This window comes from Elephas maximus, chromosome 3 (genome assembly GCF_024166365.1).
Source record: "Elephas maximus indicus isolate mEleMax1 chromosome 3, mEleMax1 primary haplotype, whole genome shotgun sequence".
Lineage (NCBI taxonomy): Eukaryota > Metazoa > Chordata > Mammalia > Proboscidea > Elephantidae > Elephas > Elephas maximus.
In genome coordinates this window covers 18823071-18839226 of record NC_064821.1, presented here as the reverse complement: position 1 = coordinate 18839226, position 16156 = coordinate 18823071, and the positions used below count along the sequence as shown (strand labels likewise).

Genomic DNA, 16156 nt, shown 5'->3' with positions numbered 1-16156 from the left:
TATCATGACTGGGTGTTGAATTTGTCAAATGCCTTTTCTGCATCAATTGATAAAATCATGTGATTCTCGTCTTTTATTTATATGATGGATTACATTAATTGTTTTTCTAATGTTGAACCATCCCTGCATACCTGGTAGGAATCCCACTTGGTCATGGTGAATTATTTTTTTGATATGTAGTTGAATTCTTTTGGCTAGAATTTTGTTGAGGATTTTTGCATCCATGTTCATGAGGGATATAAAAAAATAGGTGTGTAATTTTCTTTTTTTGTGCTGTCTTTAGCTGGTTTTTGTATCAGGGATATGCAGGCTTCATAGAATGAGTTTGGGAGTATTCTTTCTTTTTCTATGCTCTGAAATACCTTTAGTAGTAGTGGTGTTATCTCTTCTCTGAAAGTGGTAGAACTGTGCTGTGAAGCCGTCTGGGCCAGGTCAGCCATTATTTTTAAAAATATTCTTTTTACCCCTTTCTCTGTTCTCTTTTGGGTGTACCCATAATGCATGTGTTGGTCTACTTAATGGTGTTCTATAAATCCATCTGGCTTTGTTCACCTTTCTTTGTTCTTTTTTCTTTTGTTCATCAGACAATAATCTCAGTTGTCCGATATTCCAGGTTCACTGACTCTTTCTCGTATCCACTGAGAAATGCTATTCAAATCCTCTAGTGAATTTTTCATTTTGGTTATTGTACTTTCTACTTCCAAAATTTGTTTGCTTCCTTTTTATAATTCATACCTCTTTATTGATGTTCTCATTTTCTTGTTATTGTTAGTCGCTGACCCCATGTATGTGGTGAAACTACTCCATAGGGTTTTCGAGGTAGTGACCTTTTGAAAGCAGATTGCCAGGATTGTCTCTGAGGTGCCTCTGGGTGGGCTCAAATAGCCAGCTTTTCACCTACTAATTGAGTGCTTAACCTTTTGTGCCACTTAAGGACTCCACTCATTTTATTAAAACATTGTTTTCTTTAGTTCGTTACTATGTTTTCCTTTAGCTCTTTTTCTCTAGCCCACTGTGAGACTATGGGCTGCCACCCCTAAAAGACTGCCCCCTAACCAGGGAGCAGTTGAGGCATGGGCAAGTAGAAAATCCGACAAAGCTTTCCTATCATTTTAAAGTTACCTTTTTACTGACTTTGTGTTTGTATCATTGCTGTGAACCTTTGAATGGTTCTGAAGTTCTTACAGAGTTGAACATTATTGGCTTGTTTTTTTACTTTTTTAAAACAATTTATTATGCTTTAGGTGAAAATTTACAGCTCAAGTTAATTACTCATTCAAAATTTATACACATAGTGTCCTATGACATTGGTTGCAATTCCCACAATGTGACAGCACACTTCCCCTTTCCACCCCAGGTTTGCTGGGTCCGTTCATCCAGTTCCTGTCCCTTTCTGCCTTGTCTTGCCTCACTTGTGTTATTTTTTGTTTTATAGGGTGTCTAATCTTTGTTTGAAAAGGGACTTCAGCAGTGGTTTCAGTTCTGAGTTAGCAGTGTCTGGAGGCCATAGTCTTAGGGATTCCTCCAGTCTTTGTAAGACCAGCAAGTCTGGTCTTTTTTTTGTGAATTTGAATTCTGTTCTACATATTTCTATTATTCTACCTGGAGCTCTCTGTCATGATCTCTGTCATAGCATTCGGTGGCAGTAGCCAGGCACAATTTATTTCTTCTGGGTTCAGGTTGGTGGAGTCTCTGGTTCATGTGGTCCTTTAGTCTCTTGGGCCAACTATTTTCCTTGTGTCTTTGGTTTTCTTCATTCTCCTTTTCTCTAGATGGTGTGGGACCAATAGATGTATCTTAGATGGCTGCTTGCAAGCTTTTAAGACCTTGGACACTACACACCAAAGTGGGATGTGTGGTCCCCAGCCTTAGCTGCTCAGTCCCTCAAAGTGTTTGGATGTGTCTAGGAAACTTCTATGCTTTTGCCTTTGTCCACTTGTGCTTACTTCCCCTGTATTGTGTGTTGTCTTTCCCTTCACCAAAGTTGACACTTCTCTACTGCCTAGTTTGTGATTTTCCCTTCCCGTCCCTCCCCACCTTTGTAACCATCAGAATTTTTTTTTTTCTGTGTAAACCTTGAGTTCTTATAATCGTGGTCTCATACAATATTTGTCCTTTTGTGACTGACTTATTTCACTCAACATAGTGCCCTCCAAATTCATTCATGTTGTGAAACATTTCATGGATTCATCATGGTTCTTTATTGTTGCATAGTATTCCCTTGTGTATAAGTACCATAATTTATTTATCCATTCATGTCTTGATGGGCATTTAGGTTCTTTCCATGTTTTTGCTATTGTGAATAGTGCTGCAGTGAACATGGGAAGGCATATGTCTATTGGTGTGACGACACTCATTTCTCTCAGGTATATTCCTAGGAGTGGGATTGCTGGGTCATATGGTATTTCTATTTCTAGCTTTCTAAGGAAGCATCATATCATTTTCCAAAGTGGTATTACCATTTTACATTCCCGCCAGCAATGCGTAAGAGTTCCAGCCTCTTTGCCACCTCCCCAACATTTGTTATTTTGTGTTTTTTGGATTAGTGCCAGTATTGTCAGGGTGAGATGGTATCTCATTGTAGTTTTGATTTGCATTTCTCTAATGGCTAATGACCTTGAGCATTTCCTCATGTGTTTATTGGCCACCTGAATGCCTTCTTTGAAGTGTCTGCTCATATCCTTTGTCCATTTTTTTAATTGGATTGTCTTTTTGTTATTGAGATGTTGAAGTACTTTGTAGATTTTAGAGATGAGACCCTTGTGTTCCTTGTCTTTTCAGCTTCTGCTGCCTGATTCCTTGGCCTCTTGGGCCTTTTTGGCTTGGCCTGGTGTCTACCCTGTTCGGGCAAGTGTTCCAAAGCTCTTTAGCTCTACTGATAATGCCTGAAGGCAGCCATTCCACCAGTAAACATCGGTCTGAAGGCACTCAGCTCTCTTGCTCCCAGTCAGCAAGCCTTGCTCCACTGATAAGTGTTCCAAGGCACCCTAATCTGCAAGGAAGCCTCCTGTCCAAAGGCCCTCAGCTCTCTCGCTTCCTGGGTTGGCGCCCCCACAATCTTGCGCCAGTCTCCTGGTTCTGTTGCTGCCATTTCTCTGCCTCTGCTTCTCACCCTATGCACTATCTCCTTTGTTATAGCTCTCCTTACCTCTTTGTAATCCTTCGCCAGCATTGTCTTTGATGTCCATAATTCCATGAACAGTCTCTTCAAGGCAATCTTGGATTTTGCTATTAGACACCTGAAAACTTTTCCAGCCTCTACCCATTCAGTTTCAAAACTGCTTCCACATTTTAGATATTTGTTAGAGCAGCATCCCACTCTCAGTACCAAATTGTCTGTTTTCTAGTGCTGCTATGAGATAAATTTATTCTCTCACATTCTTTTACCACAACAATGAGGAATAAATTTGTGAAGGGAGCCCCCAGCATCCACGAAGACTGCTGTGATTGCTATTCTGTGTAACTCAGATTTGACAGTGGGAACTGCCTTATCTGAATTAAGACACCTAACTACAATGGGGCTGATTGGACCCCATGGTGGTAGAGGCCAAGTGGCAGCACTCAAATGACAAAGACAAGGTGTGTGTGGTTACTGTAATGGACAACAGAGTGAAAGCAGTAATCAGAGTCATCTGACTTGTATGGACTTATGGTATTGGCTACTTAGTCATGGTGTGCGTAGGATTGAAATAGGTTATCTACATAAATATTTACTTGATTTGTACAAGTGGATGAATTCTAGATCAGGTGAACAGCATTCTAACTTGAATCGCCAGAATACTGTCATGGCTCCTCAATCAGTTCCCAGACTTTAGTGAGTTTTCAGACTCAAAGTCCCTTGAATTAAGGGGAGGCCAGGTCGCCTTGAGGAAGGACCCCATCACACTGCCAAAAATTTGTACTGTTAATCTTTCTCCCAGCCTTTCCCAAAAGGATCCACACTGTTTTACTAGAGTGACTGTTCATCAGACTTTTGGGGATTACTAGATACTGGCTCTGAACTGACACTAATTCCAGGAGACCCAAAATGTCACTGTAGCCCACAAGTCAGAGTGGCAGCATATGGAGGTCAGGTTGTTAATGGAGTCTTAGCTCATGTACGTCTCACAGTAGGTCCAGTGGGCCCCCGAAACCCATCCTGTTGTGAATTCCCTAGTTCCAGAATACATAATTGGAATAGATATACTCAGCAACTGGGGGAACCCCCACATTGGATCCCTGACAAATGTAGTTAAGGTTATTATGGTAGGAAAAGCCAAGTGGAAGCCATTAGAACTGCCCCTACCTAGGAAAATAGCAAACCAAAAGCAGTACTACATTCCTGGAAGGATTGCAGAGATTATGCCACCATCATGGACTTAAAGGATGCAGGGGTGGTGATTCTAACCACGTCCCCATTCCATTTGCCTGTTTGGCCTGTGCAAAAAACAGATGGATCTTGGAGAATGATAGTGGCTTGTCGAAAACTTAACCAGATGGTGACTGCAATTGCAGCTGCTGTTCCACATGTGGTTTCATTGCTTGAGCAAGTTAATACATCTTTTGGTACCTAGTATGCACCTACTGATTTGGCCAATGTCTTTTTTTCCATACCTCTTTCAAAGGACCACCAAAAGCAGTTTGCCTTCAGCTGGCAAGGCCAACAGTACACCTTCAGTGTCCTACCTCAGGGCTAAATCAACTGTCCAGCCGTATGTCATAACTTAGTTTGTGAGGGGACAGTGCTGATGGCCAAAGTCTAAGTAGAACATAGAACCTGTGTGACCTCCCTATGAATTTTCAGTTCCCCAAGACTTTCAGCCTCATTCATACTTTTGCATGCATTGGGAAAAACGGTACCTTGCTGATCCTGAATGTGTGTGATGTTTTAGGACTCAGTGGTCTTTGAGGATGTAGCTGTGGAATTTACCCAGGAAGAGTGGGCTTTGCTGGATTTTTCTCAGAGGAAACTCTACACAGATGTGATGATGGAAACCTTTAGGAACCTGGACTTAGGTAAGGATGGCTTCATTTTTCTTGTTTACTTATTTAGTGAATAAATATATTGTACTCATCGACCTTCTAGGATTTGGACTGAGGAATTGGAATACATTGGTAAGCATGACAGGTGTTTTCACTGCCCTCATGGGGCTTAGGGAAACCCTGTTGGCATAGTGGTTAAGTGCTATGGCTGCTAATCAAAAGGCTGGCAGTTCAGATCCACCAGGCGCTCCTTGGAAACTCTATGGGGGCAGTTCTACTCTGTCCTGTACAGTCGTTATGTGTCAAAATTGACTTGACGGCAATGGGCTTGGTTTTTAATGAGTATGGGACTTAGTAGCTTCCTTATGATAGTAAAATCTATGTATTAAACTGACTGCTGTTGTTAAAAGCCTTGAGGCCTCTTTAAGTGTTTTAAGCCTGAGCATTGGCTTCAGGGTTCACTTTGTGGCAAAGAGAAATTTGTGGTTTGGGACCTTGTTAGTGTTTTACCATGTTTATTACAAATTTAATGTGATTATTTTGTGAAAAATACATTCACAACTGTCTGTTTATAGAGACAGTGGAGACCAGAGTGTTGGTTCAACATCAGAGAAGTGTACTTGTCTGTCTTCCCTCATGATCTGTCTTTCCCTGTGAGAACCATGTCAACCACACTAATTTTCCTCCCTGAGAAGCAAAGGGAAGATCTTAGAAGAATGGAGATAGGACTTATCCAGAACTGTACTATCAGGGAGCACCAGGAAGGCAAGAATCCTTTGAAGGACCAGTCCTGCTGAGATGAAATTACATTGAAAGAAATCAATTTGAAAAAATCTCTTTTGCTTTGAGGAAGTGGACTTACACATGAACCTGAGCTGACTTTTTTGAGTTTTCATCAACCATCTCATGCCTTGTTTGTTTGTGGGAACAGACCTCCTCCATTTCCTGTTTTAATACTATCTTTATGCACTTGTATTGTTTGCGATACTTTTTAATTTTGCATTCCTAATTACACTCTACTTATCTCACCACTGGGAACCCTGGTGGTGTAGTAGTTAAGAGCTACAGCTGCCAACCAAAAGGTTGGCAGTTTGAATCCCCCAGGTGCACCTTGGAAACTCTATGGGGCACTTCTACTCTCTCCTCTAGGGTCACTATGATTTGGAATCAACTCAACGGCAATGGTTTGGTTCGGTTTTTTGGTATGTCACGATCACTGTGAATTGTCACGGAATTATTTCTTAGTAAATTTCTTAACTGTCTTGACCATTGCCAAAGTCCTGTAACAGTCAGACGCCTCACTTTTTTTCTCATGTGTCTGTTACTCATAAAATTTCCTGTTTGTTTTTTTTCATCTGTGAAACTCCACTTAAAATTGTTTCAGTTTTGAAACAGGGTAACAGTGGACAAATGTCCATGAAGAATGATTCCTGGTCCTCCATGTTAGGAGATATCTGTGAATTCCATGGCATTGAACTTCAACACAACAACCAGGGAAGGCACATGAGGTGAGTTATTATTCACATGACAGTGAACGGTGCCTCAGTGCCTCAGGAGAGTCTTAGGCTGTTGTGATATTTGTGTGTGTGTGTGTGTAAGAGTAGTTCTAAAGTGGTGTGTTCACAAAATTTTCACAACACAGTATTTCCACAAATGTGAATCAGTTATTGAGTATTTGAAACATATTTCACTTGTACCTAATTACTAGAAAGCTCATTATTTAGAAACACTGTGAGTATAATGGTAGTACCCTCTGTGAGATGATTCAACCTATGCAACACGAGACAACTCGGCAAAAAACACATTGCGTATAGTAATTGTGAAATGGTAAAACTTTAATTCTAACAACATGCTTCCTATTTTTAACAGAATATATTCAGTAGAGAGCCTCTGTGAAAGTAACAATGGTAAAGTAAATAAAGTTGAAGAAGATAATCAGTGTGGAAAAACTTTCAGCTGGATTGGGAATTTTACTAGCCTCAGAAGAATTGCTGGAGTAAATCCTATTGGATCCCTTGAGTGTGGAAAAGCCTTTATGGATCATTTGTCATTTAAAAATCATATCAGATCTCACACTGGATACACACCTTATCATTGTAAGGAATGTGGAGAAGGCTGCACTTGTCCTTACCTAAAACTTCATGCGAAACTTTGTAAATGTAAGGATTATGGGAAACCTTGTAGTTGTTCCTTACCCCTCACTAAACATATGAGAACTCACAGTGGAGAGAGGCCTTATGAATGTAAGGAGTGTGGGAAGGCCTTTAGTTATCTCTCAAGTCTCACTAGACGTACACGAACTCACAGTAAAGAGAGGCCTTATGAATGTAAGGAATGTGGGAAAGCCTTTCGCTGTTTTTCATCTCTCACTGCACATGTAAGATCTCACAGTGGAGAGAGGCCTTATGAATGTAAGGAGTGTGGGAAAGCCTTTAGTTGGCCCTCAGACCTCATTAGACATACAAAAACTCACAGTGGAGAGAGGCCTTATGAATGCAAGGAATGTGGGAAAGCCTTTACTTGTTTCTCATCTCTTACTATACATGTAAGATCTCACAGTGGAGAGAAGCCTTATGAATGTAAGGAATGTGGGAAAACCTTTAGTCGGTCCTCACACCTCAGTACCCATATAATAACGCACAGTGAAGAGAAGCCTTATGAATGTAAAGAATGTAGGAAAGCCTTTAAGCAATTTACACAACTCACTAGACACATGAGAGTTCACAGTGGAGAGAAGCCTTATGAATGTAAGGAATGTGGAAAAGCCTTTAGTCAGTTTTCACAACTCACTAGACATGTAAGAATTCACAGTGGAGAGAAGCCTTATGAATGTGAAGAATGTGGGAAAGCCTTTAGACGATCCTCACACCTCACTGCCCATATAATAACACACAATGAAGTGAGGCCTTATGAATGTAAAGAATGTGGGAAAACTTTTAATCAGTTTTCACAACTCACTAGACATTTAAGAGTTCACAGTGGAGAGAAGCCTTATGAATGTAAGGAATGTGGGAAAGCCTTTAGTCAGTTTTCACAACTCACTGGACATATAAGAATTCACAGTGGAGAAAAGCCTTATGAGTGTAAGGAATGTGGAAAATCTTTTAGATGGTTTTCATACCTCACTGGCCATATAAGAGTTCACAATGGGTACAGGCCTTATAAATGTAAAGAATGTGGGAAAGCCTTTAGTAGATCCTCAAACCTCACTACCCATCTGAGATTGCACAGTGGAGAGAGGCCTTATGAATGTAAGGAATGTGGGAAAGCCTTTTTTCAGTCCTCACACCTCAATGACCATGTTAGAACTCACAGTGGTGAGAAGCCTTATGAATGTAAGGAGTGTGAGAAAGCCTTTAGTTGTTTCTCATCCTTCCATAAACATGTTAGAACTTACCATGAAGGTAGGCCTTCTGATGGTAAGGAATGTGGGAAAGCCCTTAGTTCTCACACTTCACTGGTCATATAAGACCTCAGTGGACAGAACCTGTGGCACACTAAATTGCTATCATATGGCCCTTCTAGCCATGGTTTTGTAACTCGCACAAAATGATTGGGTGGGACTATGCAAATAAGGTGAATGGAGCCCTTGTAGGGGATTGGTCCGTTTTGCCATATCAATAGGTTTAAAAAGGAGCTGATCCTATAGAAGGGTAGAAGAACCTGACTACCATCAAGAAGAAAGGCCAGGAATGGAGTGCATCTTGTGAACCTGTGGTCCTTGCACTGGGAACCTTCTAGACCCAGGAGACAGAGGAGTTTAACATTGTAGGAGGACTGGCGTGAGGCAGTGAGGAGCAGTGGCAAGCACAACAGGGAACATACAGCACCAGAACCACAAGACCGGCCCAAGATTGCATGATTGGCTTTCTGGCCCTCCGAGTGAGGCAGCCACAGTGGGCTCGCCAGTCCACACAGTGAGAGAGCTGAGTGCTTTCGGGCAGGAAGCTTTGTGGTAGAGAGGGATGCCTCCTGGCACTAGTTGGTGGAGCTAGACTTACTGTTCCAAGGAACAAGAACTGAGCACCTTTGGTCAGGAGGCTTGCTGGCGGAGCGGGGTGCTGCTGGGTACTTATCAGCCTGACTAAAGAGGTCTAACACTTGACTGAGCAGGGCAGAGGCTGTCAGCAGGTCGCAGACCCAAGCAGGTAGCAGCAGCAGCAAGGCCCTGACCAGGGTGCAGTGACAGAGGCCAAGACGCAGTCCTTATCGAAGAACTGTGTCCTGAGGTGTTACTTCTGTGTTTATCCTGATCCTGAATTGTAACCTGTTATTTCCCTAATAAACTCCATTAATTGTGAGTATTGTCTTTGAGTTCGTTGTGGCCATTGCAATGAATTATCGAACCAGTAGAGAGGTACAGAGTGCTGTGGATGGGATGGCTGGTGTCAGAATTGATAGTTTGGAGAGTGGAGGTTTTGTTTGATTTCCACCTTATAGGCATCAGCTTTGGGCTTTGGGCTGATGATGATGGTGATTCTTTCTCCTCCTCGTGAAGGCAGACGATGGCTTCTAATGCCGTGCCATTTTTACAGAAGCTTTATGAATAGTAAGGAATGTGGGAAAGCCTTTAGTTGGTCTTCATCCCTCACTAACCATAGAATAGAGTTTACAGTGCAGGGATGCCTTATGATGTTGGAAAGCCTTAGTCTTCATACCTCACTAGACATAAAAGACTTCACAGTGGAGAGAGACCTTAGGAATGTAAGGAATATGGGAAAGCTTTTAGTTATTCCTCATTCCTCAGTAAATATTTAAGAACTCATAGTGGAGAGAGGCCTGATGTATGTAAGGAATGAGGGAAAGTCTTCAGTTCTCTCAGCCTTTTGAAGTCATGTGAGAAGATACACTGGAAATAAACATGTGTTAGGTAATGTTGGAAGGCTTTTGGTAATCCCTCATCTTTACCAAAAAAAAAAAAAAGAAAGAAACCTGAAAGAAAACACCTGGGAGAGAAACCATAGTAGTGTAAGGAATGTGATATAGGGAAAGTTTTTGCTTTTCCTGCCGTACTTTCTAAGATGTGAAGTTTCATGCATATAGGAAAAAACTTGCCATCAAGTCAGTTCCAACTCAAGCAATGCTATGGGACAGAGAGAACTGCCCATAGGGTTTCCAAGGAGCACCTGGTGGATCTGACCTTTTGTTTAGCAGCCGTAAAAAAAAATAGGGCTCCACTAATTACCTATATTAAATATGTAAGAAGTCATATTTCTGAAAAATCATGTGCATGTAAGGAACATAGAAACATCTTGGAATTCTTAGAAAATATGTGAAATATCACACTGTGGATTGATCCTATAAGATGTGAGGGACTCCTTCAGTGTCCCTTCTCACATTTTAGGACCCCTCAAATGAGACCTCATTCAGTGAGACTGCATATGTAGAGACTGTGACTGTAAGCCAACTTACTTTTCAGTTGTAGCACGACTTTACACACCAAAAACAACCAAACCCAGTGCCGTCGAGTCAGTTCCAACTCATAGTGACCTTACAGGACAGAGTAGAACTGCCCCATAGTTTCCAAGGAGCGCCTGGTGGATTTGAACTGCTGACCCTTTGGTTAGCAGCTGTAGCATTTAACCACTACGTCACCAGGGTTTCCAACTTTAGATAAGCATATTATTTTGGTTCTTTTATATACATATTGTCCTTATTACACATTTGTATCCTGAAGTGTTTTTTTAATCAACTATATTTTGAAAGTTTGTATACTTTTTCACATAATCGTTCTTATTGTAGAAAATCTGATTTTAACGGGAAATTATATGGAAAAGCAAAAAATCACTCAGTATCCCACCAGTCTCGTTTTGCGTATTTCCTTTTAGCCGCCTTTGTAATGGAAAGCAATGTCTTTTGTTCTGTGTTGATCAAATCCCATATTGTATGTGTAGTGCTGTATGGAACATTTTTCCATTGCTTCTCTCATTTATCCTCCACGACTGTTTTAGTCATCTAGTGCTGCTATAATAAATACCACAAGTGGATGGCTTTAACAAAGAGAAGTTTATTTTCTCACAGTAAAGTGGGGTAAAAGTCCAAATTCGGGGTGTCATCTCCAGAGGAAGGCTTTCTCTCTTTGTTGGCCTTCTCATCAATCTTCTGCCAGACTAGGAGCTTGTCTGTGCAGGTACCCCAGGTCCAAAGGATGCGCTCTGCTCCCAACACTGCTTTCTTGGTGGTATGAGGTCCTCCATTTCTCTGCTCTCTTATATTTCAAGAGATTGCCTCAAGACACAATCCAATCTTGTAGACTGAGTCCTCCCTCACTAACACAACTGCTGCCCATCCTCCCTCATTAACATCACAGAGGCAGGAATTACAGCATATAGGAAAATCACACAATACTGGGAATCATGGCCCAGCCAAACTGATACACACATTTTTGGGGGGACATAATTCAATCCATTGTGAAGACTTTTAAACGATCCTTGGTTTACTGATGAGGAAGCCAAACCTCTCACAAAAATGCACCTTGCAAGCAGTACTGTGAGAAGCAGGGGTTCCCTGGAAGGAGGGTTCCTCTTCTGGGTTCATATGGACCCACAGCATAACCTAGCAGCAATGGAACTTCTGTCCAGCACAGGCCCAGAACCTGTATTTTGAGAGAGTCCTGCTTTTGGTAATTCTGTGGTTCTTGGAGTGTCTACCAGTCCAGGAGCTGAGGCTGCAATTACTGGGCTGGACTGGACTGACAACTACTGCTCCACCTGGGGTGCATACCTACTGTGGAGCCTGGTCATTTACTCAAAGCCACTGCCCGATGCTGAACTGGGAGCTTCCTCCATTACACCTTACATAAGGGGCCTGTGAGATGGTGGTCCCAGGTAACAAAAGAATTCATATTAGGCCTCCCTTTGGCCCAGTAATTCTTTCAAAATCATGGAAATCCCTGGCACGATAATGTCTGCTGATCCTGCCCATTGCCACTGAGTTGATTCCAACTTAGAGCGACACTACAGGACAGAGTAGAACTGCCTCATAGGGAGACAGACGGCCACAGCTTTCTCCCACAGAGCGGCTGGTAGGTTTGAACTGCCAGCCTTTCGGTTAGCAGACAGGTGCTTATCCACTGCACTACCAGGGCTCCTTCTACTGATCCTAGTGATTGTGGAAATATTGAAGTCTGGAAACAGTGTCGGTGTATAACAGGAAGGAAGTTTTCAATAAATGCCTGGCTGCACATCACAAAATATTACTGTCAGGAAATAAATTTCTTGAGAAAAAGTTTACCCACTGTAGGAGAGGCAGCCATAGCTTACTGTTGTTTGAAAGAAAGGCAGGGTATGAAATAGTAAGGGTAACAGTTATATTAAACACATATATGCAGACAAACCAGCTTGTAGAGGAGCCTAGAACATTAACAGGGATTCTCTTGGAAAGGCAAGACTGATTTCTGAAGTCACTTTGCATCGCTCTAATTTGCAGTTTTCTTCATTATTCATTCTTTAATTTTTTTAGTAAATTACTTTTGCAATGCACAGTAGTAAGAGTTTCGGAAATGAAGTCATATAACCAGTACCACGATGACTACAGAAGAGTTGTCTTCCCTCTAAAAATATTCTTTTTTAATCAAACCTTCCTGGCAACTGTCCCTATACATGTCATTCACTATGTTGCTTTTAAATTCTGGCTCCTGTTATTTAGTAATGAATTTGAGATTGAGCTACATTGATAAGTATATCAAGTTTGTTTCTTTTGTTGCTTGGTAGTACTCCATTGTATACACATATCGGTTGGTGTATTCAACAGTGGAAGAACATTTGAGTTTTTTCCTGTTTTATGAATAAAACAGCTATAAAACATTCTAGCATGGATTTTTGTATGTGTCTGAACATAATGTTTCAGTTTTCTCACGTATATTCTTATGAGTGGGATTGCTGTGCCATACGGAACGTTTATGTCTACCTTTATTAGAAACTACCAATCTTATCTTTCCCACGTTCCCTCTTTTTTTAGAATATTTTATTTTTGGTGAAAATGTACACAGCACTCCGTTTCAACAGTTTCTACATGTATAATTCAGTGATATTAGTTACTTTCTGCATGGTGTATCACCATTCTATCACTACCCAAACTGTTTCACCACCAGTAACATTGGGTTATTGCCCTCTGAACAGCTCATCTGTGCTCTGAGTTACTGTTTTCAATCTGATCTCATATAGATAACTGTTTAAAAGAGTGCAGTGTGGAGGCAGGGCCAAGATGGTGGAGTAGTCTGACGCTTCCTGTGGTCCCTCTTACAACAAAGACCCGAAAAAACAAGTGAGTCAATTACATTTGACAATCTAGGAGCCCTGAATATCAAAGACAAAGTTGAGGAGTCAGACTGAGCATCGAGGGAGGCAGAGAGAGCAAGGATTTGCCGGACCTGACCTGGCTGGCACCCTGCCAGCTGGATCGGCCAGCACGCGTGGGCTGAGGCAAGCAGCAGCACTCAGGATGTGTTTTCCACTGGGAGAAACCAAGCAGTGGAGAGTCTCCTCAAGCCTCTGGAACCATGGAGAAGCAGCTCTGAATTGGCGAAATGTAAGTACAGGCATCTACCCTACCATGCGGATCAAAAAAACCTTCAGCCCTTCGGGAAGTACCTCTCTCTCATTTACCTGCCCCCTCCCTGCTCTGCTCCAGGTCCTGGTCTGGCTTCAGTGATTGCTGAACCCCCTAGGCCGGAAGTAGGACCCATCACATGCCCCGAGACGTTCTCCTGGCTTTGGAGAAGGGAACAAATTAACAGGAAAAAATAATCTGCCAGCTCCCCTAAGCTGGGAACTCAGGGCAGGCACAGCCCCTTTGCCTAAGCACAGGAACAGGGTATCCACAGATTTTGAATGCCTTTCACCCCTGCATATACCTGTGTGGGCCCATTTCAACAGTGTAGGCCCTCATTAGCACAGTACGACAGGGTATATACCTGAAGCCTATTTTCAGCTGCAGCAGCTGTAAGGGGAAGTGGCAGATTCGTGATATTTGATACCGCTCTGCCCATTAAGCAGGGTCCTCACCCACATCAGGGGCTTGAGGACTGGTAGCTCCACTCACTCCACCTAACCACCCATGACAGGGGTCCAAGAATAAGTGGTATCTCCCGGTCCTTACAGCCAACAGCATTGAGTGCCCCAAGTGTGGCTGCAAAACCCACCCACCTACGCACTCTAGGGAACAAGGACATGCCTTCCACTCAGGGACTCAGGCAGCCATCAGCCCCCTGCTTTGCTCAGCACATAACTCCCTACTGCAGCCAGATACCTGCCTTCTCCAATCACCCCTGCCCATCTAGGACTGTAAGTGACAGCCTGCACCACACACTCAGTGACCGACTACCTGGATACCAGAGCTGAATCCACACAAGAAAATTTAATGGACTCTTGGGCTCACATACCTAGTAACAGCTCAAACCTCCTGGTGACAGGATGTGACAGCTTCAAAGATGCCAATAATCAAAGTAGCTCACAAGACCAGACTATTTGGTCATATCAAAACAAGAAACTAGGACACAGTAAGCAAACATAAAATAAATAAATATAATAACTTACTGATGGCTCAGCGACAACAGTCAATATCAAATCACATGAGGAGGCACACCATGATGGCTTCAGCAAGTGACTGAAACAAAGAACCAAGAAACCTCTCAGAGGAAGAAAACTGCTTGGAATTACCAGAAGTGGAATTCAAAAGATTAATATGCAGAGCTCTTCAAGAGATCGGGAAGGAGATAGGCAAAACGCAGACCATACAAAGGGACACACAAAGCAACAGAGGAACTTAAGAAGGCTACACAAGAGCATAATGACAAATTTAAGAGGCTGCAAGAATCCCCAGACAGCAAACAAATCCAAAAGATTAACAATAAAATTTCAGAATTAGACAACAGAATACCATAGCAGAACTGAGGCAATGGAAGTCAGCATTACTGAGATTGAAGATGAAGCACTTGACATGGCCTTAACTGAGGAAAAATCAGATAAAAGAATTTTAAAAAATGAAAAAAAAAATCCTAAAAAATTATTTCGGACTCTTATCAAGAGGAATAACCTACAAGTGACCTGGGGTACTGGAACGGGGCGGGGGGAGGTGGATAACAGAAAATAGAATTGTTGAGGATTTCTTGGCAGAAAACTTCTTTGATACCATGGAAGATGAGAAGATATCTATCCAAGAAGCTCATCGAACCCTACACAGGGTAGATCCCAAAAGAAAGGCACCAAGACATAATCAAACTTGCCAAAACCAAAGACAAAGAAGAATATTAAGAGAGGCTGGGAATACACTAAAAGTCATCTACAAAGGAGATTCAAGAGGCCTAAGCTTTGACTACTCAGCAGAAACCGTGCAGGCAAGAAGACAATGGGATGACATATATAAAGCCTTGAGGAAAAAAATTGCCAGCCAAGAATTATATATCCAGCAAAACTGTCTCTCAAATATAATGGTGAAATTAGGACATTTCCAGATAAAAGAGTGCAATTTTTAAGTCAAACATTCTTTACAAATTGAGCAAAACTGTTACTTGGTTTAAAGATGACCTCAGGAGATTGCTTTGGTTCAAAGTTTAAAGATTATCTCAAGGCAATACATTTGGGGGTTCCTCTAGTCTTCATTAGCTGGTCTTGCAAAATTCTATCATGTGATCTCAAGCATCATTTCTGTCACCGAGGCCATATTTTCCAACTACCGATCCTTTTTTCTTTCCAACTTTCACATTCCAATCACCAGTAACTATCAATACATCCTGGCTGAATGATCAATTTCAGATTGCAGAAGTTGGCAAAAATCTTCGATTTCTTCATCTTTAGCATTAGTGGTTGTGCATAAATTTGAGTAACAGTTGTATTAACTGGTCTTCCTTGTAGGAAGCTGTGCCTTAATGTTGTGGCTTAGAGTGACTCAGAGCTCTCTGAAAGCAGAATTACTTTGGTAGCTGTTGAGGCTTTGAGGGGTAAATTAACCTCTGTCTAGACAAAATTGAGCACCAATCCTAGGACAAATTAAAGATAAAACAAATCCAGACAAAATGAAAGAGAAAGTAATCCTCAATAAAGCTTGGAGAACTCTACACACAGAGAGCGGAGTTCGGGTCCAAGATGGGGCTTACCTGAGGAGGCTCCCAAGGAGATCCAGGGAAGTGAAGAGCCAAGAGGCTCCTACTGCTACTGGCGCCCAAGTTATTGAGCCTTCCAGGGTTACTTCAGCA

General features: G+C 41.9%; 2 protein-coding genes across 2 annotated transcripts in view; both read left to right on the top strand.

The window, feature by feature from the left end:
* Positions 1-4830: 4830 nt before the first annotated feature.
* LOC126070974 (zinc finger protein 699-like) lies at positions 4831-7167 on the top strand. The gene is made up of 4 exons (XM_049875291.1): positions 4831-4995; positions 6347-6470; positions 6832-7105; positions 7147-7167. Exons 1-4 carry the CDS (start codon positions 4965-4967, stop codon positions 7165-7167), a joined length of 450 nt encoding a protein of 149 aa, XP_049731248.1. The 5' UTR covers positions 4831-4964.
* LOC126074020 (zinc finger protein 678-like) overlaps positions 7116-16156 on the top strand; it is a 46876-nt gene continuing 37835 nt past the window's right edge. Inside the window, exon 1 of the mRNA XM_049881366.1 lies at positions 7116-8744. Coding sequence (XP_049737323.1) covers positions 7172-8431 — 1260 coding nt within the window. The 5' untranslated portion in view covers positions 7116-7171 and the 3' untranslated portion in view covers positions 8432-8744. The remainder of the gene's footprint in view (positions 8745-16156) is intronic.

Bases quoted from the DNA above. Each gene is read 5' to 3' on its own strand.
- LOC126070974 (XM_049875291.1), top strand. From the start codon at position 4,965: ATGATGGAAACCTTTAGGAACCTGGACTTAG. The intron at 4,996-6,346 runs GTAAGGATGGCT...AAATTGTTTCAG, and splicing joins CTTTAGGAACCTGGACTTAG to TTTTGAAACAGGGTAACAGT. The intron at 6,471-6,831 runs GTGAGTTATTAT...TATTTTTAACAG, and splicing joins AACCAGGGAAGGCACATGAG to AATATATTCAGTAGAGAGCC.